Source organism: Talpa occidentalis, unplaced genomic scaffold, assembly GCF_014898055.3.
Source record: "Talpa occidentalis isolate TD23 unplaced genomic scaffold, MPIMG_talOcc4v2.1 talOcc4.12, whole genome shotgun sequence".
Classification (NCBI taxonomy): domain Eukaryota; kingdom Metazoa; phylum Chordata; class Mammalia; order Eulipotyphla; family Talpidae; genus Talpa; species Talpa occidentalis.
In genome coordinates, this window is record NW_023601212.1 from 101947311 (window position 1) to 101959971 (window position 12661).

Sequence of the window (12661 nt, forward strand, 5' to 3'; positions counted from 1 at the left end):
CCCTAAACTTCCCAACGGTCATGATCAATAATTACATTATAGTAGAACCATTTTTCCTAGGAACCATTTGCAAAACCAAAATACCCTGTCTCTGAAGAGCCAGGTCTTCGCTCAACCATTCCACAAAAGTAAAGAATCTGAACGAAGGGCCTCCCTGGTGGTGCAGCGGTTGAGCGCTGGGTTGCGAAGCTGCCCGTGGCCTCTGCGGCGCCGGTTCGATCCCCGGCTGCTCCCCGGCCACCGGAGGAGGGTCCCACATGGCGCGCAGACCTCTCCTGCCGCCCGCTGCTCCCCTCAGCAGTGTCCTTCGGTCCTTCTGCCTGCTCTGCTCCCCGCTCTGGCTCTGGTGAATTCTCTCACCCTCCCGCGCTTCTGACTGTACCCAGTGCATGTATAAACAAACAAACAAATAAAACATGCCTCTATAAAAAATAAATTAAAATAAATTAAAAAAAAAAAAAAAAGAATCTGAACGAAGAACCAAAGACGCGTTTACTGCCGAATCCCGCCGTCAGAGAGGTCTCGTGAACGATCCGCAGCCACGGGCTTGACTCTTACAAAGCAGCAGCCCCAGCCTGACACTGGCCAGGGCCACCAGTCTGCCTGCCAGCTGCCACCTTCATCAGAATCTTCCTAACCAACCCAGGTAGGCCATGGAATAAGCAGGTCTTCGGAACAAAACAGACAAGAGACAGATCGGCAGGGGAGACCAAGACCATCAATGAGGACGCGCACACTTTTTCCTGAAGATATTTATTACCGTCCAGACGTACCTCCACAGGGAAAGGTGTGACCCCTAATTCCCCTAGTTCCACATTTTCAAAGTCTCCCAGGGAATACACCTTTCATGGAACCCCTTCATGGAAGACTCTAACATCCTCCTTATCTTTCTCTGCCGGGGGGGGGGGGGGGTGTTTGGGAGGCTCGGTCTCCGCAAAGGACAGAAGGACAGAATGAGTCACTCTTCCCTCTGCCGAGTCCTGGAAATCTTCACCTTGCTATTCCCAGGTCTCTGGGCCCCTTTTGTCTGAGGTGACACCTACACGCAAGGCCTGCCAATCAGCCCTTGTCAGGCCACTAAGGGGTGCTGGAGGCTTCCCAGCAGTGTTTGGGAAGTGCTGCAACTCACCACCAGCCTTCTGCTGCTCTCCAGCTGGCTCCCCGAGACTCTGCCCTCGTCTTTGGCGTCAAGGGGCTCAGGAGCCCATTTGCTCCTGCTGACCGTCCCAAGTGAGGAAGCAGCAGCGGAGAGGTCACACGAGTCCCAGAGTTGCTGGACAGACCGGACACAGTGAGGCGCCAAATCACAACTGGCTAAATGCACCGAGGGGTGCGCGTGCCCTGATTCAGGAGAGACACCCAAGAACCGTGCCCCAAGCAGGTCACCCCAGAGGCTTGCCATCCGCTTTAGTTCAGCCAGATTCCTCTTTAGCGTGATGGAATCCTCTGCTGCCTCCACACCTCCCTCACAATGACCCCCTTTCCTCTTTACAGCCGTGACCCTAAAGACACAGAGGTCACTTGGTCACGGAATACTTGCTCGTAACACTAGGGCGCTCTGGCTATGCCACCTTCTCCGCAGCAAAGACAGACCCCGTGGTTTACCCGGTGTGAGTTCTCTGATGACTCATAAGGCGTGAACTCCGAGAAAAGCTTTCTCCACACTGGGCACATTTATAGGGCCGCTCTCCTGTGTGGGTTCTTAGGTGACGAATCCGATTGGAGCTGTGCGAGAAACTATCTCCACACTCATGACAGGTATAGGGCTTCTCTCCCGTGTGAATTCTCTGGTGCCTGATTAAGTTGGACCTATGCGAGAAGTTTTCCCCGCAAAGGGTGCATTTGTATGGTTTCTCTCCAGTGTGCGTTCTCTGATGTCTGGTGAGGTGCATTCCCTGCCGGAAGCTTTTCCCACAAGTCAAACATTCAAAGAGTTTCTTCTCTGCCTTGTGAGCGCCATGATGCGAAAGGAAAGGGGAGCTGTCATTCACTGCTTCCCGACACTCAGGGAAGGGGTGAAGTCGCTCTTTCTCATGAGTTCTTTCATGTATGACGAGGTGTGAGCTACGAGAGAAACTCTTTCCACACTCAGCACATTTATAGGGCCTCTCTCCTGTGTGAATTCTCTGGTGCCGAAGGAGGTTGGAACTATGAGCAAATATCTCCCCACACTCTGGGCACTTGTACGGTTTTTCACCTGTGTGTGTCCTCTGGTGCCTGTGGAGGTTGGAGTTGCAAGAAAAGCTTTTTCCACATACATTACACTGATAGGGCTTCTCACCCGTGTGGGTGCGCTGATGGCGAGTCAGGTGTGTGTTCTGACTGAAACTTTTTCCACATTCAAGGCACTTATGGGCCTCCTCTGCCAAGTGTGCTCTGTGCAGTGATAGAAAGTGCGGGTTCCCGCCGAAGATGTCATTGCACTCCACACCCACACACAGTCTTTCTGCTGCATGTATTCTCTGGTGCCTGATAAGGTTTGAGTTATTTGAGAAATTTTTGCCACACAAGGGACATAAATGGAGTTTCTTCGGCTGCAGTTCCTTTGATCGCCCCAGTTCTTTACAACTTGTGGTCCCCGCTAAAGTCTGCTCCATCCGATCCTCTGGAGGAGGCTCCCAATGTCCATCTGCCCTATCCCGAGGCCTTCCCTGCTCAGGACTCCAGGGCACCTCCCCTCTGGCTTGGCCAGGGAGCAGCGCCTGAGGATGGACACTCTCAAGGGGAATGGACTGAGCACTTTCTTCCTGGTTTTCAAATTTCTGTTCCCCTGGTAGAACGAGAGAAACCAAACCCCTGTATCATTTCTACAATGGAGAAAAGGAAACCCCATGTGTCTACCACTGCCTGTGGCTCAGAAGGCCTGCTTCTACCCGTTTCCCATCTGCTCCATGTGGACAGAGTATTCAAGAGAGGCATTTGGATAAGGGTCGGGGTAACTGCTTGAGAATTAGCTCAGACCAGGCTTGAGAGTTCCCTCGTAGGCGCCCTCCCCACCCCCCTCTTCAACCAAGCCTCTGGCTTTTGAGTCTTCAGGAGTGAGTGGATGGAGGAGAGTGGGACGAGGCGGGAAGGTGCTTCCTTACATTTCGCACTGTGGGTGCCTCACCTGTCTCGCTGGGGTCAGAGCAGCAATGAGGACACAGGAAGCAGTGCCCCTCTCTGGCAGCAGTGATGGAGAACCCCATGCCCGAACTATTGTGTTTCACTTCCACACCGGGAGGCTTGCTGGGCAAGCTGCTCCTCTTCCGTCCTTACCTGGAGCAGGGCTTCTGGGGCTCAGGCCCTCCTTGCAAGTCTGAACACTGGGATCCCATGTTTTTCCTCTTTGTTCTACCTGGATACTTGGGGCCTCCTGATCGGGAACCTGAGACTCTGTTCACAACAAAAGAAACAGATTTCTGTACCATCGGTTTCCTCTCCCCGGCAGAGAAAACAAAGATAGTCTTAGTCCCAGCCCAGCCCACGGGTGAGGACAGAATAATTCTGCAATAATTCTGACAAGTGCTTGGCATATATAAGAAACCATTCCCCATGTTTGCTCCTAAAGCAGGAAGCCCGGGAGACCACGCCTTGCTCCTTTCACACTTTTGCAGCTGTCCTTGGGCTGTTCTTTGAAGTGAAAACGTCTACTTCTGTAGTCAAAACTACTCTCCAGCAGACACAGTTCTTGAAGAAATCAGTTTACTATTATAAAGGAACTGTGACTCCAGGAGGAAACAGTGTGACGGACAGTCAGGCCTGTGCTCTTGGCTACAACGCAAGTGTCATTTCTGAGCTACTGTAAAACAAACCAAAAACCTCACTCCAACTCCAGCAAAGATGGATCGTGAACAGAGCCGCTGGAACCTATGGTCTGAACTTCTTTTCCTACTTAGCACTGCTCACAGGCTGTGCTCAGGGCACCAGCAAGGACTCCATGGCAGGAACCAAACCAGACAAAGAGCCCAGTTCAATATTAGTGCAAATGAATCAGCAGCTACGCGTCTCCCTCTCCGCCACCAAAAAAGAACAAAAAATAAAAATGAAACCAAAAAAACCCCCAACGACAGCTGTGCTTCTCTTTCTGAAAGCCTGAGGTATAAGGGGGGGCGGGGGAAGGGGATGTGCAATATGGCTCTTTTGCTATGTGTGTTACCTATAATTGCACCATAGACTCTTGTTGCATGTTGCTGAGGACTTTCCCCAACTTTTTATGAGAACTTTCATATATATATATATATATATATATATATATATATATATATATATAAAGGTTGAAAGAACTGCATAACAGTTGTATACACACAACCTAAATCTAACTACCAGTTTTTTGTCATATTTCATAGATCTCACTTTTAATCTCTGCATAATATTTCAACACACTCCTGCATTTAATTTATTAAGTTTGTTCCGGATATATATGTCATTTTTAAATTCCCCCAATTCTACTTCCTGAATTTTAAAGGAACAGGTTAACTGATAAGCAAGAATGCTGATGCTAGCATTCCTGAATTTTTGTGTCTTTGTGGAAAGGCCTAGAAATACTAATGAAATATAGAAAACATAAATGAAGACAGAATAAGCACCATCAAAATGGCAAGGCATCAAAATGGCAGAGCCCACAGCAATCTGGGACACTGAATGTGTGTGCCTGGAGGTGATGGAGGGGGAGAGCTGGCAGATGGAAGTCATTAAACATGTCAACTATGCCACCACCTGGCAGATCTGTATCTAATGCTGGTCCAGGGGGCCTGAGACAAAGGGAGGTCTTGTGGCAAATGTGGGCAGTGTCTCAGGGGACAGGACCCTGATCAGAAATGGCTTAGTCTTTCATCCTAGAAGAAAAATCCTTACCCATTGTGTCCACACTCTCAAAACTCTCCCGCACTGGGTCCCGGGAGAGGGCCCTCCTACTAGGCTCCCGAAGGCCCCACTCCTCCTGGGAGATGTGCATGGCCACGTCCTCTAAGCTCTCGGGCAACTGAAACAGCACAAGATCTCCTTTAGAGCTTGAGGCACCAAGAACAATTCAAGCAGAATCAAGGATTAAAGGGGCAAAATGTGGGGCTGGGGAGAGGTGGGGTACTGAGGACAGTTTCACGGAGAAGAAGACTGCCAGGGAGGTGTGGAGGCGACAAAGAAGGCAGGGGAGATGCATGCAGTAAGGGAGAAAGGATCTTCTCCAAGTGGAAGAAGGACCCTGCTCCCACAAGCGCAAAGGGGTGGGGGGGCGGTTAAGGTGGGGAGACAATGGGAACGTCCATATCACCTGGGGCCCAGTCATCTCCTTGTCTTCCATGTTCCCTTCAGGAGGAAAAAGAGAAAGCCAGGGAGCAGATAATGCTAAAGGTAACAGAAATCAGGATGAGAATGGCACCCCTAATTCTTGGCAACCCAGAGATTATTCCACTACAGTATCTATTCCTCAACACCCAGCCGCTACTCTGAGGACAGAACACTGAACAGAAGGTGACAAAGGCCTAAAGGATATCCGAAACGACAGGCCACGCAGTGCTGGGCAAAGGCATACCAGCAGTTTCCCCTGCTGCAGCAGCATTCAGGCCCCCTCACTCATCCAGCCCTGAAAGTATCTGTTCTGCACATAAAGGGGTTTACTAGAACCCCGCACCCTCCCCCCACCCCTCAAGAATCCAAACCACCAGGTGCTTCACTCTATACCGGGAACCCTGAGGTCAGAAATTGCCTCTCCTGGGCAGTGGTGCTCCAAAGCCCCTCTTCCCACCCACCTGCCCAAGTAACTGGTCCTCACCCCTCTCCTTTACAGCCTGGGGGTCCCTTTGGGGGCTGGGGCCTAGCAGCTCCTGCAGCCTGGGGCCAGGGCTTCGCTCAGTCTCCATTGGCTCCAGCTTGAAGCTCGGTGACTCTCGTGCTGTTTCCAGAGGCAAAGGCTCCTCCAAAAGCACTTCTGTTCCCCGCCCATGGTTTGTGACCTGGGAACCAACCCACATCACTCATCATCACAACAGGGCCTGGCGGGAAGGGAAGTTAGTACAGGGTTCTGAGGCAAGCCTGCAACAGAGAACCGCTTGTGGGTCCCCGTGATCCAGCAACAGAGGAGGATGTTTTACACAACAGACCTTTCTGATCCCCCCCTACATGTGCGTGCTAGGGCGCTGGGAAGGGAGGCAGGGGAAGGGGTGCTCCTAGTGCCGGTAGTTCCTCTGCTACTCCTCACTCCCCCTTGCTTTCCTCCATCTTTTCTGTTTCTAGATGTTCCACTCCTCACTACTGCGTAAGCTTAAGTGGTCCTGGAGGCAAGTGCCCTCAGAGCCTCAGTGTCAAACTGTTTTTCTAAGTTCAGGATTAATTTGATCCAGCTCTGTGAGGCGAGACTGCTGATCCCAACCTAACAGTAACAGCTCCCTGGCACGAGCTAGACCCCGGGCCTGATTACTAACTACCGCATTCCCTCGGGCTCGCAAAGTAACCGCTTGAAAGGTATTTCTCATTCTTCTTCCACCACTGGCGAATCTGAAGCCCAAAAAGATGAAGTAACTTGGTCAAATCACAAGCCTTGCATGGAACCGGAGGACTTGAGCCCTGTGAACTAAGAGCCTCCGCCTCCATGTGGAAACAAGGGACTCTTCGCTGCTCATTCTGTCCGTCCGCGGACAGTCTGGAGGAGTCCCTGGTAAACCACAAGGCCCACGTGAGGTCAACTCAAGGCAACGAAGTCAGTTCTTACAGGGACCTGGCCTGCAGGATGTCCCAGTCCACGGGGTCAAACAAAACAGATTCAACGGCTTTCCCCTTCTCACCTGCTGCCTCAGTCTCCCCAGCTCTCTCTGCATGTCCTCCACCAGGGACACCGCTTCCTCGCCGCTCTCCGGACGCAGCTCCTGCACCCTGCTCTGGATCTCCTGGGGCAGGATGGTCAGGAACTGCTCCAGCACCAGCAGCTCCAGGATCTGCTCCTTGGTGCGCATCTCAGGCCGCAGCCACCCATGACACAGCTCCTGGAGCCGGCTGAGGGCTTCCCGGGGCCCGGCGGCCTCTTGGAAGCGGAACCGTCTGAAGCGCAGGTGGGAGGCCTCGGGGCTGGGCCCGGGCTCAGGCGGGGGCAGCTCCTGGCTCCAGGCGCAGTCCTCCTCCAGTTTCACTATCAGGAGCCCCTCCCGGTCCTGGGAGGCCGGGCCCGACGCCATCGCCAGGCCCCCGGGGCGCCGCGGCGCCGGAGGCTGCAGCGCCCGCCCGGGAGGCCCGCGCCGGGGGCCGGCGTCGGCGGGAGCGGGGCCCCGAGGCGCCAAGTCCCGGCCGAGGAGCACCGTCCAGCCCGGGCGCAGCGGCTCGGCGCCTGGGCCTCAGCCGGTCCTGGGCGCCACCGTGCCGGCCCCCCGGCCCGCCCTCGCCAGAACCTCCCCGAGGCGGGACTGAGCGCCGCGCTTCGCCCTCTTCACCGACTCACGCAGGACCGGCGCCCCGTCCCACGCCGGAAGCCTCAGCGCGCGGTCCGGCGTCCGCGGCCAACGGCGCCTGCTCGGGACCGACTTCCGGGTCGCGTTCGGCGCTCCCCAGCGCCCATTGGGCCAGGGGCCGTCACAGACTCAACGCCGGCCAACCAGAAGGAAGATTTGCCTGCAGGGGCGGGACGAGAGGCGGGGCTACCGGGGCGGTCCGCGCCCCCAGAGGCCCGCGCGCGGCCGCGGGCGCATTCGTGAAAAGCCGCCCGAGGCGTGCGGCGGCGCGGGTTGGGCCGCCTCCCCGGAAGCTCACGCGCGTGCAGGTCCCCGAGCCACGCGCGGTCCCGTGCGTCAGCGTGCCGGGCGGGCCCGGCACCTGATTGCTACAAGCGCCCCCGAGGAATTCTGTGCCCACGGCCGAGGCTCAGAAGCACAGACCCGGCCACAGCGGGCTCAGAGCGGCGCCAGCCGCCCCGGCGACTCGGAGCCGGCAGGGGAAGGCCTCTGAGACCGCCACGGCCGCCCTCTCGGCTCCCGGGGCAGGCCGGGAGGCTGCCGCGGAGCCTGCCGGGAGGTGTAGTTCGCGGCGCGGCCCGATGTGCGCATGCGCCCTGGGCCGGGCCTGGCGCCCGGCGCGGTTGGGTGCCGGAGCGGCTGGAAGGGGACTTGGGCGCGGGACGTGCTGTTCGTGGCCCGGCCCCGCGAGGACGGGCGCCACGGCCCTTTCCCGCCTGCTCCCTCGTGAGCCTGCGTCGGGAGGGGCGGGTCCTGCCCGCGCAGTGGAGGACTCCGCGCCGGTCCGGAGGAGGCGCCCCCTGGCGGGCGCACGGCCCGGCCAGACGCTGCCCTCCCCCACCCCAGCTTCGTGGGGCGCAGCCCGGGTCATCCCCCCAGGTGCAGGGCGGCCGTGGAGGGCCGTCTCCGGGCCGGGTCCAGCTAGTCTGGACGAAGCTCTGGCTACGAGCTGCTTCGGGGAGTCGGCTGTGGAGGGCCGGTGGACAGTCTCCCTTTGTTTTTCTCCTTGTCCCATTCCAGGGGCAGAGGCCCCCGATCGCCCACGGGCAGGCCGAGGTCCGTCTCCGCAAACCTTGTTGAGGCTTGTGACCTAAGAGTCCTGGGAGACGATTTTGATGTTTTAGACAATTGCCCAGTAGTGGACTCGACACGCGAACTTAAAACCTCTTCTCTGGCACCGCGTCCCCGCAGACAAGTTACCCCGTCTGGCTACCGCCAAACCTCGGTGGCCTTGCCTGTTTTGAGGCCAGGGACGGATACTGGAGTGGATCCTGTACCCGCCTTATAACATTGGGTGGGGACGAAATGAGCTAGCAGGTGCAGGCTACTTAGGTAACAAATGTAGGTACCTAGAATTTAGTATGAACTCAATAAATAGTAGCTGTCACCAATGCCCAGCAAATTCCCGCGAGCTCAGCCCATCTGGTGGAACAGCCACTTGCCTTGTTATTGCAGGATGCATGAGAATGAAGAACCAAATGGGGAGAATCAAGGATGATTCATTTGCTAAGTTCCCCTTGATGTGAGTAATTAGAGTTAGATGGAATTTCAGAGTTATTTAAATTTACTGCCATGTTCCTTCTCCATTTCTCTGAGGCCTGTCGATATTCAAAGAACACTTGATTAGGAGTGAGTCACAGGCCAGAAGATCCACAGGAGTTCAGGTAGGGCAGTTCTTAATGTAGGGTCCATGAAGTTTAAAATGCAGCTTATGTTGCTAAGTGCTATCTAGTGGCTACCACGGATGGATAGTGAAATTTTGTAAAGCTTTTGCTACTGTATGCAAAATTACATTACATGTGTACTACAACATGGGGCCATAGCTTTCATCAAACTATGATGAAAAGCAAAAAAGCTCCAGAGCAAAAAAGCTTAAGAACCACTATTTCAAGGCTTGGTAAAAAGTAAGTTAAGGGAGAGGTTCTAAAAGTAAGTGAGAAGAGGTTCTAACCACTGCTGATTCTTTTATTTTGTCTTCAGTCATAGGTAGATCCCTGACAGGAAATTGAAGTTGAATATTAAATAAACATTCTGTGGCACAGGGTTGAGCTCCGCACTGTGAAGCTGTCCACAGCCTCTGCAGCACAGGTTCGATCCTGCGGGTCAGGAGGGTCCCACATGGTGCCACAGACCCTCTCCTATCACACCAGCTGCTCCCGTCAGCAATGTATTTCGTCAGTCTGCCTGTTCTGTTCCCCACTCTGTCTCTGGTGAATCCTCTCACCCTCCCGCACATCTGTCCTGTACCCTGGTTCTTGTATAAATAAATAAATAAATCTTTAAAAAAAATAAACAACCCTGTATGAATCCTGGTCTTAGTTTCATGGGTGCTAAATTCTGTCTCTAGAGTTACTGTCAGTCCTCGTGAGTCTTATACATTCTCTTGAACTCCAGGATGGCCGCTGTCTCTGCCTGATTTTCAAACTGACATTTGAGGACATCTGCAGTGTTGACTTTCAAGTCTGTGCTTTATAACATAGGAGCAAAGAAATGAGCGGCTCCTGTCATTCTAAAATGCTTTTTCTGTCTCTCACCGAGGATATCCTGGCCCCAAGCTTCTGCCACTCGCCCCAGTCTTGGTTTCTTCCCACTGTGCTTCGCTATAACTTTCCTTTGATCTATAGTTTAGAGTTTGCTTTTACCTGCATCACATTGTTTTGACCCCACTTAGCTTTGAAATTCAATTGTAAGTAAAACAGTAAATTTAAATGGCACTGCATTGGTCATGCATCTTACTTTTTAGTCTGAAATACATAGCCCGTCTCCCTAAAAATAAAAAGCATTTTATTCCATTTTCTGTATTTTAATAAAATGATCTAATCTTTTTCCTTCAGATTAACATTAACTGAATTAATTTGTCAATATTGTTTGGTAATGTTATTTTGATCTTAAACCACTGTTGCCCAACCCAGGTTTTACTGTAGACCAGTACACCGTGTCAGAGGCGAGCAGGGAGAGGAAGGGACTTGGGGAGAGGGTGAGAGAAGACAAGACAGGAAATTGAGGTGGACAAAATTTTACTAGTTACAGTTTGATAGAAACACAGTTAAATAGTTGTTTTAATTTCAAGACAATTCACGTCTATATTACAGCTAGAACAGGTATATAAAGACTGCTACCAGCCAACCATTCAGGTACTAATTTTTATTTGAAAAAATCTTGTGAAAATTATTCCAGGGCATAGTATCAAAATTACCACTTTCCCTCTCCTCTCTTGGGAGTCAATACAAGGATGGCTCCCAGTTTTAGTAGCCGGAAATTTAGGAAGATTTACTTTGTATTTTAGCCTTACCAGAAATAATTCTATTATCAAAATATTTAAAAGGTAATGCAAAAACTAATGTAGTGCATTGGCTTTAACACAGAATTGAGTCATTCCTCTCATCGATTGGAGGACATAACGGTAAACACAAAAGAATCCTCCCTAATTATGCATTAGTTCTAATGTTGAACAACTGTCAGGAAGCGGTTCCTGGAATTAATCCTGAGAAGGAAATCTAGAGACCCCAATTTGGAAATCTCCCAGACTCCATGAAGCTTATAGATCCTCGTATTCACGCTAGAGAGAGATCCTTGAAAACTCCAACCTCAAAACACCTTTTAATGTTAGGCCTCCTGAGAAGAGCCCAGGAGAGCTCTCTCACCGGTGTTTCCAGGATAGAAAAAGCAGCTTGGAAGTCATAACCTATTGAGGCCAGAGGATTCATTCAGGAGGCTCTCACGAGCCCAGGCAGTAGAAAAAGCTTCCTGTTTGAGAACTTTATAGATACCAGCTTCTCCACACAATGAATGTGCTACACATACACATTGTGCAAAAAAAATGGACAAGAGTTTCTCTCTCGATCAATGAGCAGCTACACAGCTCAGCTAAAGTACTCTGAGGAAAAATAAAACAAAATTTAACCCCCAAAAGTGTCTTTACAGCAGCTCTCCTACCTGCCTGTGACTACATGCAAGTGCCTTTTTCTCTTTTCCTAGTAAACTTGTCCTTTTAAAATGTAATAAAAAAGGCCTCCCTGGTGGCACAAGGGGTTAAGCACCTCACTATGAAGCAATCTGAAGCCTCTGCAGCACGAGTTCAATCCCCAACTTACGTGCTGCTCCCCTCAGCAGTGTACTTCAGTCAATCTGCCTGTTCTGTTCCCCACTCTATCTCTGGTGGATCCTCTCACCCCCCGCATCTCTGGCCTGTACCCCAGCTCCTGTATGAATAAATAATCTTTAAAAAAATTTTTTTAATTTTAAAAATGTAAAAAAAAGTAAGTAAAAAAAAAAGTGTTCACACACACACACACACACACACACACCCTCCCTTCAATAGGTCCCCAATACCCCAATAATAAAAACACAAACTCTTCAACAAAGCTTTAAAGATCTTTGTGATGCAACCCCTGAACTGTGGCAACACGCCTGCACTGACTCCTGCCCTCACCTCAAGTCAGGCAATGTCTTCTGCGCTGCCCTGGTGCTCTGTTTAGACCTCATTTTTAGAACTTAACATATTTCATTCCAGCTGGGAAGGTGATATGCACTCATACAATGACCTGCGTCCTCCCCTGCCCTTCCAACGTGCATACATCAGTATCAGAGGCCACTGGGGGTTTACAGGGCAGAGAACATCTATTATTCAGCTCTTCATACCTTCAAAGTGAGCCGCATACAAAACAAAGGTTTATAGCATTGAATTAAGAAAGATGTGAAATGGTTCTTGGAAATTAGGAACATAGAACACTGCATCCTCAGAATATAGAACACTGCATGCTCAGAAGACCATATTCCTTTGAGCATTTTGAAAAGGGGAAAAACCACTAAGTACTATATGAAATATCTTTACATGCAGGTGGTACATAAAATAAGCTTTTAATAAAAATCAGTCATTTCTATGGCCTCCCCAGTGGCACAGGGAGTTGAGCGCAGTGCCGTGAAGCTGTCCACAGCCTCTGCATCGCGGGTTCAATTCCCTGCCGGCCAGGGAGATTCCCACATGACATGGCAGACCTCTCTTATTGCACCCCTGTTCTCCTCAGCAGTGCTTTCGGTCTTTCTGCCTGTTCTGCTCCCCACTCTGTCTCTGGTGAATCCGCTCACCCTCCTGCGCCTCTGGTCTGTACCCCAGCTCTTGTGTTAAAAAAAAAAAAATCTTAAAAGGGGCCTCCCCAGCGGTGCAGCGGTTGAGTGCTGGGTTGCGAAGCTGCCCTCGGCCTCCGTGGCGCCGGTTCGATCCCCGGCTGCTCCCCAGCCAC

At 51.9% G+C, this 12661-nt stretch overlaps 1 protein-coding gene across 1 annotated transcript; it reads right to left on the minus strand.

Annotated features, from left to right (window-relative positions):
- Positions 1-432: 432 nt before the first annotated feature.
- On the minus strand, positions 433-7408 carry ZNF263 (zinc finger protein 263). The gene is made up of 6 exons (XM_037507727.2): positions 6762-7408; positions 5753-5933; positions 5252-5325; positions 4837-4963; positions 3259-3375; positions 433-2770 (listed from the first exon to the last, which is right to left on the minus strand). The coding sequence occupies exons 1-6, from the start codon at positions 7146-7148 to the stop codon at positions 1602-1604; spliced, it is 2055 nt and encodes a 684-aa protein (XP_037363624.1). The 5' UTR covers positions 7149-7408; the 3' UTR covers positions 433-1601.
- Positions 7409-12661: the final 5253 nt, after the last annotated feature.

Excerpts from the sequence above, each read along its gene's own strand:
- ZNF263 (XM_037507727.2), bottom strand. The coding sequence starts at position 7,148 with ATGGCGTCGGGCCCGGCCTCCCAGGACCGGGAGGGGCTCCTGATAGTG. Across the intron at positions 5,934-6,761 it reads TGGGGAGACTGAGGCAGCAG|GTCACAAACCATGGGCGGGG; the intron begins GTGAGAAGGGGA and ends GTTGGTTCCCAG. Across the intron at positions 3,376-4,836 it reads TGAGAGTGTGGACACAATGG|AGTCTCAGGTTCCCGATCAG; the intron begins GTAAGGATTTTT and ends TGTTGTGAACAG.